Source organism: Neodiprion lecontei, chromosome 7 (genome assembly GCF_021901455.1).
Source record: "Neodiprion lecontei isolate iyNeoLeco1 chromosome 7, iyNeoLeco1.1, whole genome shotgun sequence".
NCBI lineage: Eukaryota > Metazoa > Arthropoda > Insecta > Hymenoptera > Diprionidae > Neodiprion > Neodiprion lecontei.
In genome coordinates, this window is record NC_060266.1 from 3,587,439 (window position 1) to 3,603,608 (window position 16,170).

A 16,170-nucleotide genomic window follows, 5' to 3' on the forward strand; every position below is an offset into this window, starting at 1 on the left:
ACTTGCTCTTAGAATGTTTTTCCTATAAATTGTAGTAGACTCAAAAAATTTTATTATAAATATAAGATAAATATAGAACCATATTTATTTTGATTCGATTAGGTCTAGTTTTTGTGTTATAACTACTACTGATAAAATTGAATGATTATCGTTCCGTAAAGCAACATTTATATTAACGCTATAACACTATACATATGTAACCTAATTTTAGTTGTTAAGAACTTGTACACTTGGACGAACTATAAAAATCATATCACAATAAAACTATTTGTATAAAAAATATTCTAATGGCAATTTCATTATACTAAACCTTATCCCTAACAGAATTAGTTCAATGTTTCGAAGTTACACACAGAGAAATTGAATTCTCTTTGACCAGTGTTATTTTTACCTTTGTCTCCCTGGTAGTTAGGTTTTCCGAAAGAGATGCAGCATCGTTTTTAGAAATTCTCAATAATTTTATCCGACGTTCAGTTCGTTTCAATCGATTTGAACTTTCATTGAGCTGGATGTCAAAGAGCTCTGAATAAAATTATTCAAACGTCATTCCACGGAATTCACAGGATTTTATATGATTTGAAAAGACGTCATCTCCATACAAATTATTCTACGATATCGGAAAATTCCCACTATTTAATAGTAAGCATTAAATAGTAAGCATATTCAAAACTCGTAGAGGAATCGAACGGGATTCAAAGGGTTTTATAACGATACCCAAATATTGCTGAGAATTTACAAATAATTTTCAACTTTACAACGATATACTTCAAATGATGTTGAACTACTCCACCCATCACCGTCGAAGATCTGATGTGCTTGACACTTATCTGACACTTGGAATATTTGCATGTATTTTGTATTCGCCGAATGGAATAAGCCCCCTCATAACGTTAGCCGGACTTGTTGATCGATAGCCGTCGCAGAGAGAACTGGTTGTTGGAATCTGGGCTGAGGATCGAAGATGAAAAAGCGGCAGAAATCCCGTCAGGTATATCCTCGGTACCTTGGTACTGCAAGTTGTGATATTGGTTAGCGGATCCGGAGGCTCGGCAAGATTGATACGCGAGTATACAGAAGAATCAGAGATCAGGAGGCGGCTGAGGCTGAGGCTGAGGCTGAGGCGAAGGACGGGGAAACGTATGGGTGGGATTACCGGGAAGGGTAGTCTCTATCTTTGCCTGAAGGCCTCGAGGCTTACGCGGAAAGATACGGACTTGTCTATGGAGATCTAAGGCCCACGAATGTAGCCAACCTCTATCTATCTGGATCACGAGGAAAATGTATTTCCACCCGGAGAATAACGTGGACTGTTTTACAATTAGCGGACAACCCCCGGGGACCCGCTTATATCGTGTATATTCCGCAGCTGACAACAGCTTGGTCAACCGTATCTCACACCCCATGATCCTTGTTTTTGTTTCCATCTTATCCTCTCCTCCCGTTTATTCTCCTCGGTATTCTGTCCGAAGAGGGATTTGCCAGAATCTCATACAAAATCTATACCAACAGAGATTTTTCACTTCATTTGTCACGCAGAAGGACGGGAAATTCATTTCGCGAAATCGAAATCATTGCAAGGCTCAATATCATTTTAATTGCAATGTTTACAAACCAATGGAATTATAGCAAATTTTAAAAACTCTGCGATATCATCCGAAAATTAATATCGAGTATATTTCATCCGAAATTCCAGTACTACGTATTTTAGAAATTCTCTCGAAGTTTTTTGCAGTCGTTTGAAATTACTTGAAAAGATCTTGAAACAAATTTTTTGATCTGTTGCAAAAATTTCGTTTACTTGCAGATTTTAGAATTATTCATCCGATCAAAAAATCATCTTGAATTAAGTATATCTATATTATGCCACGCTATTACAACACCGCGCAATTGCAAAATCCCAAAAAAATGTGATCTTTCTCACCCAAATACTTCCGTTTCAATAAAGAAACAGTATTTTCTTTTTTACAAACAACTTATTTTCTAAAACCTGTTCATTTTCTTAATAGTTTCAATACATTTAACCTGCTCGTATTGTCCATCGTATATTTTTTGGTAAAATACACCATCATCAATCTTTTGTATCACAGGTAAGAGACTGGGAGAAAATTTCTCGTCACGATCCCTGAGAGCCTCCATACCCAAGCAATGTATATTCAGCTTGTGAGGTAGAAACGAAATTCTGTTTCCCGAGTTTCTGTTTCAGTCCGGGATCAGAATCTCGACCATAGCGTCACCGACGTCGTCATTTCGAGGCTCACGTTTCAGGTTATTCGGTTGCTAGCTACGGTATAACCAAAATTTACCGGAGGGGTTGAAAAAGCTCGGTGTATGTGTAGGCATACGAAGTGATTCGCCGAATTACACGAGTCGAGCGACACATACCAATATCTGTTTTACTTCTCTACCCCGAAATTGAATAAGGGTGAGACTCGATTCGCGAGATCAGGCGAAAGAAAAAACAAATCATTTTTTTTTGTCGCAAGCCTCGGCCTTATCGTTTTTATGATAATAATATCATTGTTGTTATCAGTACTCACCGCGATCAGTTTCGTCCTTTATTTTCTTCGACACCTTCCAACGTCACGTGGATGAAAGCAATATGGCGTCGGTTAGAGCGATCAGCTGATTGATTCTGTTGAGTTATTCTCGTATCGCTGAATGAAAAGCTCCGTGCAAGCTGTTGAACTCTGTTTCTAATGCACCTAGTTGATATTTGAGTGAAAATTAAAACGGAAAAGGACTCTTAGTATGAAATATGAGCGCACGGTAAAGTTGAACCGTTCCTCATGCCACATATATGTATATATACATCATAAAATTATGCGTGGAATATTGGAATGAATGAATCACCGTATAAACTTTTTATATCAACACGTTTATTTTGGTTACATATATATGTATATATCTATACTCTTTGTCATTTGTATACATACACATATATGTATATTTCTTTATATATTTATATTGTTGTTAATTTTTCTCATTATTAATTTTTTTTTTTTTGCTGTTGCCTCCATAATTATTGTAAATACACGTATAATAATGGTCTTCTTTAATTATTATATCGTACAGTTTTCGATCATTTGTCACCCATTGAGCGAAAACAAGTTTTACTGCAAACACCGGGTGAAATGATCTGGTACATGCCCAAACAGATGATAGTATATATATATATATATTATGTACTTATCTATCTAAGTATTATTAGTGAATGTAAAAAAGAGCGCGTTAAAAAACTAGCCAGTCTGCACCGCACGACTTAGTTGTACACATATAATATATAAGTTGATTATTGTTTCGTTAAAATTAATCATTATACTCTTGATTAAGATTAAATGAAAACTTCTGCGATGTTCCTTTGAATCAAGATGCAAGTTATTAAATCTGTCGATTTATAGGAATTAATAAATATTGGAATCACCAAGTTTTTCAACCTGTGGTAAGCAGTTTGAATTTTGTCTGTTTGGGTTCGAGTTTATTTCAGACACAGAGAAAAAGGGAAAAGAAGAAAATGATAACGATTCGTTTCGATAATTAAAGAAATTGAAAAAAAAAAATCATCGAAATTTTTACACAAAAATTTTTTTCTTTTTCGGAATTCATTATTCCTCTCACATAAAAAGTTTGAGAGTTGATGATTTTGGGCTCATTGATTTTGTCTTCGTTTTTTTTCTGTCGATTCGGAGACACATGCGCAATAACTATCAATAGCACGTATAAATTATGATAATGATATCGACGGCAATAATACGATACAAAAATCAGGCTAATAATAACTGAAAATCGCACATCGCGCACAGTGAAAAAAAAAAAAGAAAAACCGTACCAAGAAGTTAACTTACAAGTTGTAGAGAATACACGTAATATGAAGATGATGATAAATTCTAACGATCTGTTAAAGTTGAATTACTCTTGAAAACGTTACTTAATACAAAAAATATTTATGCTGTACACCGGAATTTTTTTGGGTCGGGTTCAGTATAATATAATATGTTACATATATGTGATTGGTTATTGCCATGCAATGATCGTTGATGATAATTGAATCCTAGCGGGGAAACAGGGAGAAAGGGATATTTTATTTATTATTAATAGTAATTTTATGTATCCTCGATAATTAATTAGCTGATCAAATAATTACAGTTCATATGTATAATATAACTATATGTGTGTATATATATATATATATATATATATGTATATATATATATATATAAATATTGGTGTAATATCAGAGAAGCGATAAAACCATTCAACGTTTCACTATAGAATTATTATCATCATTCATCTTCTTCAATGATATAAGGTCTATTATTTATATATTTGTATATATATATTATATATTCATTCAATGCGCCTTGTTATTTATTTACAAATTTACACGTACCTACAATCGAATTGTTCCTTTGACGATACAATTACATATATCAATTCGTCATATTTATCGTACTCAAATATGTATATATATATAAGTATTATACATTTACTTATGTATGTATACCTTTCCTTACGTAATTACATAAAATTCACGGTACTCATATAATCTGTGTTATTTTATCATTTTCCCTTACGCTTGTTATTGTAACTGATTCATTTAATTGGTTTATTATTATTATTTTCATATCTTTTTTTAAAAATAATATTATTGTTATCGTTATTACTATAACTATATTCATCTGAATTTCTTTCAATTATCCACAATTCAATTTAACTTCACTTGTTCGACTTTTCTTCACCTATATCGATCCTCACCTTGTATATTTACAACTTGGATCTACGTACCGATAAATATCATATTCATTTATACGTATTCAATATATTATACATATCCAAAATCTCGAACTATTATTTATAGTCTGCATTCGTATAAGAAAAAATTTACATTTACAATTTGGTTAAGCTTCCGAATAGATCGACGGACAGCGGCCATGTCAAGTTTCGTTTTACGCGAATTTCATTCGACGGGTGAGTTTTTTCATCATAATCTCACCCTCGCCATTTTCTAGATATATTATATATTTATTTACTCATACCTGGCATCGCCGTCGTCGATCGATCACCCTTCACTTCGTTTCGCCTTAGTGTTCAGTGGCCACGGTTTTAACTGATGTATCAAGTGCAAAGTCTCGACAGGAAAGCTCAAAAGCTTTGGCTGAATTTACGTCGTTTGAATGTCGTAGAAATAATATTCCCTAAATGTATATACAGAGAATGAAAGTGAAATTGAAGAAAGAATTTCATGGAATTTATTCACAAAATAAAATAAAAAACAAAATAAAAATCAACCCTTATTCACTGTCAACGGAATAAACAATGTGAGGCTTATGATATCAGAAGAAATAAAAAGGGGTGACGATATTTGTAAAAAGTTATCTAGGGTTAAAAAAAATCAATATTCAAATTTAGGGACCTTAACAACTTCGGATAAAATTGGAATAAACTGAAATTTGTAACATTGATATAATTTGGTAACTCTGCTCATGTCAATAAGCCGTTATATAAAAAGCCTAGATGTACATGTTAGTGTTTTGTGATTAAGCCGGGTTAATTAGCCGAAAATGAGCTGGCTAAAGTAATTAGCCGTCCAAAATAATCGACTGGCTAACCGGCCAGACTACGCAAAAATAACTAATTAGCTGATTCCAACCGCCCAAACCTAAAAATGCAGAAAACAAACAAGAAAATGAGATTTTCACCTTTTGGATTCGAACTTCTGATCAAAATACCACATAAATAAACGTTTTTCACTTGCAATTAGAGAAGTTGCTGAGCAAATCCAATTTTAATATCACCCAATAATGTACTAACTACAGTTGGAAAATAATACGTATTAAATTATTCGAAAATATGCAGAGTTTAATAAGTGACTTTGAAACGTTGATCCAAACAAGTAAAACGATTTTACGAACGTTGATTTTTCTTCTCAGCTTAACTGATTATTAATTATTGATTGATCAACTTTTTAGTCACCTCGGACAATTGGATGACAATGATTCTGTAAAGTGAATGTAACAACAAAACTTATTCTTCTTGCAAGTTCGAATCTGAAAGGAAAAAAAAGAAATCATTTGCCCGTTAATTTTACACATTTTTACATTTACCCGTTTAAAATTAGCCGATTGACTAATTTTGGCAGGCTGCACCGTTTAATCGGCTAACCATTCTGGCCGACCAACCGTTTTAACCGGCTAACTTTGAGCTAATCTGTCTTGTCCGACTAAACCGGTACATCCCTAATACAAATCACCGATATTAACTACTGAATCAACACCGTTCACATAAGCGAACGAACAATTAATAATTACATATGCATATTAATAATTATTTCTCCCCGAACGACGCGCCCCGTGATTCGCAACGACAAATTTCCCGCTCTCGTATAAACGTGTGGTGGGAGGAAGAATGTTTTTTCTTTTTATATAGTTGTTTGTTTGTTTTTTTTTTTTTGCTGTTTTTGGCGGGCGATTTAAAACCGATCATCGGCTTCCTCAGACGTAATACTCGTTGACGTTAAGCGCGTCGCAATCCCTGCCCTATACGCAGCTTTCCTGAGTCGAGATCAGGGGTGTGCGGACTGTTACAACCTCCCGGGGGTGGTGCTTCCCCGATATTATTCCACTTCCGGGCGTCACGAGGCCGGAATCCTGCTGCTGCTGCTGTTGCTGTTGCTGTTGCTGAAATCCGAGCGGCGTTGGCTGCCGCACGCTGTGGTCTATGCATGCGTAAACCGTCGCTTCCTTCGTGTACGGTTTGCCCCCAACGATTACTCCCAATTTTGAGTCCATTCCCGTCGTCGCAAGGGTCGTCGGACGCGCCAGGCAAAGCTCGGCGTACGTCACCTCGCCCGATAGCTAAAACAGTTATTAAAACGAGCGCTGCTCGACGTACGGATCTAAGGCTGACAGGGGATCGGGGGTGATAATTCACAGCCACACGAAGAGGGGAAAAAAAAATAAATAAATAAAATAAGAAGAAGAGAAGAACAAGCCGAAATTACAATTTTTTGGCGAAAGACCAAAAAAAAAATGAATACGCGAAAGGAGAATGTTACTATTCATGAGGAGAAACGTGAGTAGGAATCGCTCGAGTTTAGAATTTTGGTTCGAGGGATGAAGACGAAGATTACGGTTCTTTGTGCGCTACTAAAAGGGTTGAATTAGCAGATATAATGGCGGTACGCGGTTCTTGATTGAGAGAGAAGAAAGTTAACCGAAAGTTGCGGTCTGTAGAGCGTCTGCGTCAGCGAATCCTGCAGGAAATTTCCTCGCAGAGTAATACAGAATGAGGAGGACTCTCAAAGGGCGCGGGGTTTGAGTTAACCAATTTTACCCAGCTGAAAATCCGAGAAGAGAATCTCGATTTTCCAGAACAAAGTAGGAGTTCCCCGTTTTCCTTCTGAAAAAACGAGGGATAAGAAACAAGGAAAACAAAGAAAAACAACACGATACGCAAATTGAGTTACGAAGAAAGAAAACACGAGAAAGAAAAAAAAAAAAAAAAGAAAGAAAGAGTCGAGTGAAAAACTAAATCACTTCGCTTTGCTCTGCTATAAGCCTGTTATAAAGTTACGCGGTTTTCTCTCTTTTATTGATCCCTTCTGCTCGTTGCTTGGCAATGAGAGGAAAATATATGTATATTTTACCTACGACTACAGCTTTCATACTTAGGATTCGGTTATGACCACATAAATTTAAACTTCCCTCAACATTTGTTGAATACTGTCAAATCATTTCTTAAAACAACGTTTCCTTACGTTTTTAATTGCTACTTTGGGGGTGAAATCCTACCTAAAAATCCTCGAACCGGTTTTCAAAATCATAAATGCAAATTCGCAGAACAATGTGTTGAATTTTTCGATAACTTGATAATTGTATTTTTTGCACGAGAAGATAGCTGTTCGTGAAAAAGGAAAGACAGTGAATGAAAATACTGAACGAAAGAAAATGCAGGATATCGATAAAAAATGTAGAAAATATGTTATTTTAAAAAAAATCCGGATTTCAGCGCTTTCGAGTCTTCAAATTCGGAATTTCAACTTCGCCCCCGTCTAAGCATCCGAATCACGGTGTCAGCAATTTGAATCCCAAACCGCGACAAAATCAGACTCCAAAAATTAGCAAAATTAGATATAAAACGTCCGGTCTCCCGGGATGGAATTTATCAATTCCGAAACTCGGGCGCGAGGTATTCACTTCGTTCTATCAGTTAGCCCCGTTTAGTAGCACGGCGCTGCAGGCGGCAGGCGGTAGTAGCAATAACTTTACAAATTTGCCTAGCTCGTAATTTATGGCCATTGGAAATTTCCCCGTTAAATACGGGGGTGCAGCCACGTTCCGGCCACGGCTTCATGCCACCGGTATTGAACTTGAACGTACTTCGTACTGCACCGTATACGTACATGTATACATATAGATGCGCCCCTAGTTATCTAGCCTAGTGCAAGTTTTAACTGTGTAAATATATCCCTACCGACACCCGTGGAGGCAGGCATCTGTAAGCTTGTTAATACATCAGGAACACCTTAAACTTCCATTTCTCCTAACTCTCGGCAAATTGGCTATGATTTCGTAATAAGCTGAACCGAGGAAATGAAATTTCGATCAATTATATTAGAATTGGATGAACCAAAAACCGTGTTACCAATTTTCGCAATTGCGAATGCGTGATCATGTTTTTTACAGATTAATGTGTCTGGCAATAAAAAGATTTTTTTCCAATCCTTTAACGTTAAGTTTTTAAATAGTCGAAAAATTTATCTCCGTAACGTTTGAATCCGGTAATTTTGATCGATAGTTATTTCACAACTTTTTTTCCAAGTCGTGTGTTATCCGCTCAATCCATAGATTGTACTATTCATTAATCATATCTCGGTGATAATTCATCATATATTATATTCCACGTTTGTGTACTTACGGTCAGGAACCTCTGACTCTACTTCATTAGCATCGAATTTTATCAAGTAATTCACCTATCAGTCATTTATCACCGTTTTTTTTTTTCTTCCCTCGCTTTCTGTCTGACGTTGTCTTTCATCTCCGTCACTTCCAGGCATACAATGGACTATCTCGAATCTAATCATTGCAGTATGGAAGTTCACAAGTATCACAACTTGCTGCGGACTTCGTTATCTAGATAGAACTGATAGTTATAAATTACTCTGCAGTTTGAGAACGACGGAAAGAGTGACGTACAAGTACGTGTATTTGTATCGGCGTGTCTAATTGCAGACTAATTGACTAAACGAAACGTTTTCTCGTCAATTTTTTAATCGCTCCGAAAAAATTTCTAACTTTCATTTCAGAGATTCGATCGAAGATCCACACGCTTGAAATTAATTAGCCAGCTAAGAAGCTGTTACCAATTTATCAAGCGACATAATTTTACGAACGCTTCACGGTTTCGAGAAACCAAGAATCTTTAATCTTCTTCAAATTACGAGAGAAAAAAAATACGACGATACCTGTGCTAGAAAATTTTTTCTGATGGCATATTCCGATGGAAAAATATTTTTTGCACAATGAAAAGCTGAGGGTCATGTGCAGATTTTCAAGCCAACTCATCGAACGGCATGTGCCTATACGTATGTATGTACATTGTATGTATAGTCGTATATGAAGATGTATGAAATAACGGGGGCGATAAACCGTGAAACTTTATGGGAAACAATAAAGTTGGCAGGGTGGCTGGACGCGATGGCTGATAACAGGTGCCGCCTCCACATGCGGGGACTCTCACTGACCAAGGGCGATGATCATGGATCGCGAAGCTTTGCTTTTCGCATTCTGTATACGCAATATAAGTGATACACGTGTGGTTCATTCCGTGAAAAATTCAGCAACGCCTAATCCTGACAATTTACAGTATGATCAAACATTTGCGGAATAATTCAAATGCAGTTGAAATATTTTTCGCAGTTTTGTTATCAAGTAATATTCAAATCAGAGATCGTTTCACTTTTCACAAAAATGTGAAATATGGAATGAAATAACGATAACAATGGTAAGTAAACGTGTTTAGAAGGAGTAAACTACGTTTAAAAAAATTCAAAAGATCTTTAAATTTCACGGTAACGGTAAAACGGGTCAAATATTCCTACCATTTTTATTCTAAAATTTTATTCATCAACAACTTACGAATGTTTATAAATAAAAATCCTTCAAGTACTACGATCAACGGAATGAGAATCGTCGCAAAAAATTTTTATGGTTTAAAAAGATTTGTCGATTTGCCGAGGAATGCACCATGCGTAACACCGGTAAAGGAGAGAGGAGGAAACGTCAGGTGAAGCTACTCGATTACATATTGCGGTGTGGTAGCGCCATTATTTTTACAACGCCTCGCGGATGGCGGATGCCCGGGATCCAGCGGCCATATAAGCTGAAGAGGACGTGACATCTTCTGAAAAATTCTTTACTTTACGGCCGATCTGGTGCTTTTTTTACAGCTCAGTATTCATCCCGGGACCATCAACAGCCCCGTTTCAACGCGTCAGCCTCGTTAGCTCAACCGGCGGCCACGCCTATGCACCAGAATCTTCCCAACCGTCCCTTATTTTCACCCTTACATCGTCCCGAGGTGGCGCAGGGTGAGAATAAAGCAACGATATATCAGCTATGAGGGCATTGCCTGCAAGAATCTACGCTTCTCTTCGTGACATTTCGAAAAATTTCATTAAAAAAGGATCACTGATATTCTACAGCGATATCCTGACCTCACTTCTTACAACATTCTCGAAACACAAATAATTCACAAAATGTTTTTACAACTTCGAATCCGCTGGACGGTACAAAAAAGCTCAGGAGTTGTGGGCTTTTCGATTAGTTATGGTGTCGACAAATTTTGTTGGACACCGAAATTCGAGTGAGGCTTTAAATTTTTTTAAATACTTTTTAGATTGACTTATTTTGACCTTCGATCGAATGATTCGATTTGATAATTTGGGTTGTACTGACTGTTGTTGAAATCATCCTTCAAAAATGGAAAGCCTGTTTTTAATTGACCATAGTCATGTGAATTGTATCGTTTTTATAAAAATATGAAAGTTCGGCTCTCAGACATGACAGAAAGATGGATAAAGAAAAGATCGAATTCGGACTCACCGGTAAAGTGGGATAATTGTTGTACTCGTTGATCTGATAGGTGGGTGGAAGACCTTGGAGATGGTTGATCTGGTGAGCTGGCATCGTGGCCGACTGTCCATCGGGGGTTGTCTGAACGGCGAGTGGCGTCCCGGCGGTCGAACCGGTGAGCTGGTAATCTGAATCTTCAAGTTAGATCGACGGTTTGCCTCAACTTTGATATGGTAACAGGGTTGGTTTTGGGAAAAGTCGTGCTGTGTCTCCACATCGCATCTTAATCCTCAACTAGCTTATAGCCGGGTAATTCAAATTGCAACGCCATCAGTAGGATAAACAAGAAAAGAGAAAGAGAGGAGAAGGAGCCGATGAAAATCGTCTGGATCGTGAGAGTGATCCAATACTAAGAGAGCCAATAGTCCGAAGAGTGTATTTATAATTCAGTCGCAATTCCGAGCAGTCTTTGAAATCAACTGAACTCGGATCTTCTCAGCGAAAATCACGATTTTTTCTAAGTTAAACCTTCGATTAGCTGTCCTCTATTTTCCACTAACGACGAAGTCACGTACCTAGGTTACGATTGACTCTCGAGTAGATGTTTGCCCTTTCTGATAAATATTGAATCGCTGGAACGCTAATTGAATTAGCCAGAATGATAGTTATCATAGGCATGAATACCGCTGATCAATGATGAAGGCCAAGAGATCCTTCGCCTTGTAAATTTAACCAACGCCGCTTCGGCACTCAAGATTGAGGACGGATTCCATTCGCTTGGATTAGATATGAGGCTTGGTTGGATGGAACAGGATAGGATCAACTGAGTTCATTTGAAAGATTAATGCAAAATATTTCTCACCAATTTGGCTTGCTTCCGTTGATGAATAGTTCAGTGGTAATATTGTTAAAAGATTCGTTTCGTCTACAACGAACGTATCATAAAATGGGCTTCAGCGATCAATGGGCTATGCCTGCAAGTCTTTAAACACTCGAGAGTTGTTTCGGTAAAGGACTTATGTTTCGCAAACTACCGATGAGTGCTACATTTCCATAACCTCTAAAGAAGTTGGTGTAAGAAAAACATTCCATACATTCTGGTGAGCAGTTGATGAAAGCTTGGCGAAATTGTGCACAAGACGTTGTCGAATCGGCGTCAATTCGGACAGAGCAAAGTAACAAGAGCCGAATCCAGACCACAATAGAACTGAAGCTTTGGTGGGTATCTCGTCGGTTCATTTCTTCGCCTCCAGTGGTTCTGGGACGGTGGTTAGACGATAGACGTCGTCGCCTGGGATAGAAAGGGGAGTGATAACCGCGTCAGTAGACAGGGACAAACGTGTACAAACGTCAGGACCTCAGGAGGGCGCGTGAGCCTTTGAAGGGATCTAGAATTCTCTCTTAGTCTGGTGCTCGAACAGAGCGAAGCCAAGACCGAGAGAGAGAGAGAGAGAGAGAAAGAGAGAGAGAGAGAGAGAGAACCGGCATTCGCTGCACTGCGGAAGATGGTAAAGAGGGGCGGCAGGGCGGGTCCCCGGACGGATAGAGTGTTGTCGGTTTCTGAGTGGAATGGATGGAATGACGAGGAGAGTGGGCGCCCAGGCATCGTCGAGTTGACTTAGGACGTGACATACCTGTCCCCCACCTTCCTGAAACCCTGTCCTCAACCCACCCCTTGAAACACAATGCCGAGGGCGCTGGCCAAGGGTGCCCCCCCAGCCCCAGGTTACACACTTCGCCATGCATCCTAGAGACATCTTCAAAGAGCACTTCATATTTACAATATGAGCCCTGTCTATCCGGGATTTCCATTGTCGACAACCCCGGGTAGCGATACACACTAGCTATACTCCAATTACTATATCCCGGTCTGAGAAACAGTTCTACAGATGCTTCAAACGCACCCCAACGTTGACTCTCGTCAAATGGTGGATGACGGAGTCGTCATCGTAGCTCACAGTATGCGCAAGACAGAAGAATCCCTATTCTTCATGACGAATCACTCGAATTTGACTGTTTTACGACGACATTGACCCCTGGTGTGTCAAGTCAACTGGTGTGACTAATTAATCCTTTTTCAGGATCATTGACCACAAGGTTACCCATTACCGTTTTTGGAAAAAGAGTCCTTCTCGGGAAATCTCATACTATAAAACTCTATCAGCACTGGAGGCCAGAACAGTTCCTTTTTTGTCAGCTCGCATTCGTGACGATGGATTAGGTACTTATATCGGACATATGAATTGGACTGTTTTATGACGACATTGACCACAAATAACCTGACATTCTTATTCCATTGGTTTCTTTGAAGGACCGTTGATCAGAAACTTCCCTGGCTACGGTCTTCAAGCGAAAATTAACCAACGAATAATTACTTTGACCAATGGGCAGTCTTCGTGACAGGTTAAAAAAAAACTACCGATAGGCCACTTTTTCTTATCTCTCTATCAACTCGCGCTATATATATGTCGTGTGGTTGGAAAGGAAGAAAGAGAGATAGAGAGACGGGATTTAAGAGGGAGATTTTTCAAGCAAAGGAAAGAAAGGAAAACCGAAGACCGACGTGAAGAAGAAAAAAACATCGTTCAGCGATAGCATGAGCCGGAGAATAAGGGGGAGGCGGGGGTTGCTGGCTGGAAATACAATTGAAGAGATTTTTCCAGAGGAAAGAAATCGTTTACCCTGCGGCGCAACGTTCTAGTTACCTTGTACCTATTCGCTCGAACCCATGCAACGCGGTTGATACTGCAATTGAACGCGCTTGCACTGATACTTCAATCTTCTCTGATGCGATCGGGATTTCAAACTTGTATACCTACTCTTACCGCTTGCTCTCATTCTCAACTATTTTGTAAGCCGAACCCTTTAGCTGGCGGAATGCTATTTCTCGATAAGAATCGATAAACAACTAGATTAAAAAGAGAAATATCTGTAACTGCTATACCGCCAGGACTTGGTGAAACGAAACAGTTACGTCAGAATGCTTCAACTTACTCGAATCGCATCGATGCCTTGGCAAAGCATTTTTTGCCACGACAGCGTGACAATATTTTTTAGTATTCGCACAAATTTAACTGTTCTTTCAATTTTCTCAGCACAATTTCTTTAAAAATCGTCACCATTCGCTAAAATTTTTTCTAAAAGACTACAACTGCAGTAATTCGTATTTCGTTTCACCGAAAACCACAGGAAAATACTTGGGATAAACATTAATTTTTTGAATTCTCCCTAGCTGCAAACAGCTACGAAAAAGTTAAAAACTCGAAACTGCGAATGACGCTTGTAATTGCGGAAATCGAGTACACCCTCAATTCTGGAAGAGACTTTGTGCATTTTGATTTGTAAGAATTCATCAGTTGGGTCATGTCTTACCTTTGTTCGTCGGCACAACGTCCGGGTTCCTATCATCAGTGTCGTAAAGTTCCTCGGCGCTAGGAGCCGTTGCTTTCTTCACGGGTAGGTCGCCTGGTCGCTGAGCTCGACGGTCGCTCTTAAGTTTGAGAGCCCCGAGGATGACAAGGGTCACAAGAACCAGGGCAGTTATTACTCCGATGAGGACTCCTAACAGCGGTGTAAATTCGAACGGGATCGGTGTTCCTGTGAACAGAACCCGCACTGCTCTCATGTTTTTCGCCGTTTATTTCCATCACCCGAACTTATAGATATGTGTATATATAAATATTAACGCACCGAATAGGATTAAATTTTTTCCAATTTCTAAAAGGATCAGGCAAAAAGTCTTTTCGAATCCACCTGAACTTCAAAGCTTACTTTTTTTCATTGATGTTGGAAATGAAGTACTGATAGAATTAACTCTGAAAAATTGCTACTACCACTCAGTTTAAAGAGTTGAAATTCTTTGTGGAGTCTACTATTCACAGATCATTGCCTACGTTTAAATCGTACGAAAATTTTCAGGCTTCTTACAGTCTGGCGTATCAATTGAGTACCCACTTGCCAGGCGAGATGACTCGTGAAAAAATGTGAAAAACACGTTTTTAAGAATTGAACCCTATTCCAAGACTTTTCTGATTCAAACTGTTAATAAAATGGAAAAAAAAAATTATTATGCACAGTTTTTGCAAATGAGAACTGCGTGATTACAAAAATTAAGTTTTCGGTGAAATTGCCTCATCGATCCTGCTTTCTTCTCAATCAATCGATGGAGTGTGTATGTACTTTTATTTATGGCACATTGTTTGAATTCACATGCACACGATTAACTATCCGCCTTTTTATCGATCAGTATGTACACACGTGTGTATATAAAGAGAGCTTTCAGCGAGGAGACAGTCTGCGAAGCTGCACTTAAAAAGCGTCGCGTTGCTCCCGTGCGGCAAAGTACCGTAGAACGTTAATTTTTAATGGGGCATGAACGAGTCGTCGGGTGGTTGGACGGTACTGGTGGCAGTAGTCGTCGCGTTACCAGCATATTTCGAGGTGTATTCTTAAAACCTTTCAGCAAAAGTAAGAATTATCCTCTCCTCGTGATTCCACCAGCCTCAGTTTTCCCATCGATGGATTGTCCCGTGTTTGAACCTAATGCACTTTCGTCTCCAGGTCTACTCCTCTATTTTTCAAAAACCCTCCGCTTTCCTCAATAATAATTCAGATGCTCCTCTCTTTCCTCGATCTTGGATCCTTCAGCTCAGGCCATTTAGAAGCGAGCTTTTAGCCGGAGTAAAGGACCCAAGATGTCCGGGCGAGGACGAGGTTTTGTTTGCATACCAACGGGATACTTTGCTATTCTCGGACGCTTTGAAATTCAATATTCATTAGAACCCGAGCGTCACCTTAACGGGCTTCCTCCTCCCTGCTCATTAAAGTGCTTCGCGTTACTGTTATCACTGAGCTAGCTCACCTGAGCTAGTATCCTTGTAGGAAATATCCTTCAATATTTCCTCGAACTCCGACAAAGAGTTCCGACTGTTTGTCCTCCCTCCCCCACCCCCCTCAAATTTGAAATCACTTGAATCTATCACCTCGTAAATTCGCAACCCCTTGAATTTAACAACGTTTAAATAACCACTAAAACCTCGCCGCTTCAATTTCACGCCACACTAATTTCTCTGCACTTAAATTTAACATCCTTCAGATTTGA

At 38.6% G+C, this 16,170-nt stretch overlaps 1 protein-coding gene across 2 annotated transcripts in view; it reads right to left on the minus strand.

Annotated features, from left to right (window-relative positions):
* Nucleotides 1-2,970: 2,970 nt before the first annotated feature.
* Nucleotides 2,971-16,170, minus strand: part of LOC107224141 (synaptogenesis protein syg-2-like) — a 227,338-nt gene continuing 214,138 nt past the window's right edge. The window contains exons 13-15 of one of the 2 annotated variants that reach the window (XM_046745259.1): nt 14,442-14,684; nt 11,100-11,263; nt 2,971-6,851 (exon numbers count right to left, since the gene is read on the minus strand). In XM_046745259.1, the coding sequence (XP_046601215.1) occupies nt 6,534-6,851; nt 11,100-11,263; nt 14,442-14,684 (725 nt within the window). In that variant the 3' untranslated portion in view covers nt 2,971-6,533. The remainder of the gene's footprint in view (nt 6,852-11,099; nt 11,264-14,441; nt 14,685-16,170) is intronic. The other variant, XM_046745258.1, reaches the window with a different exon arrangement.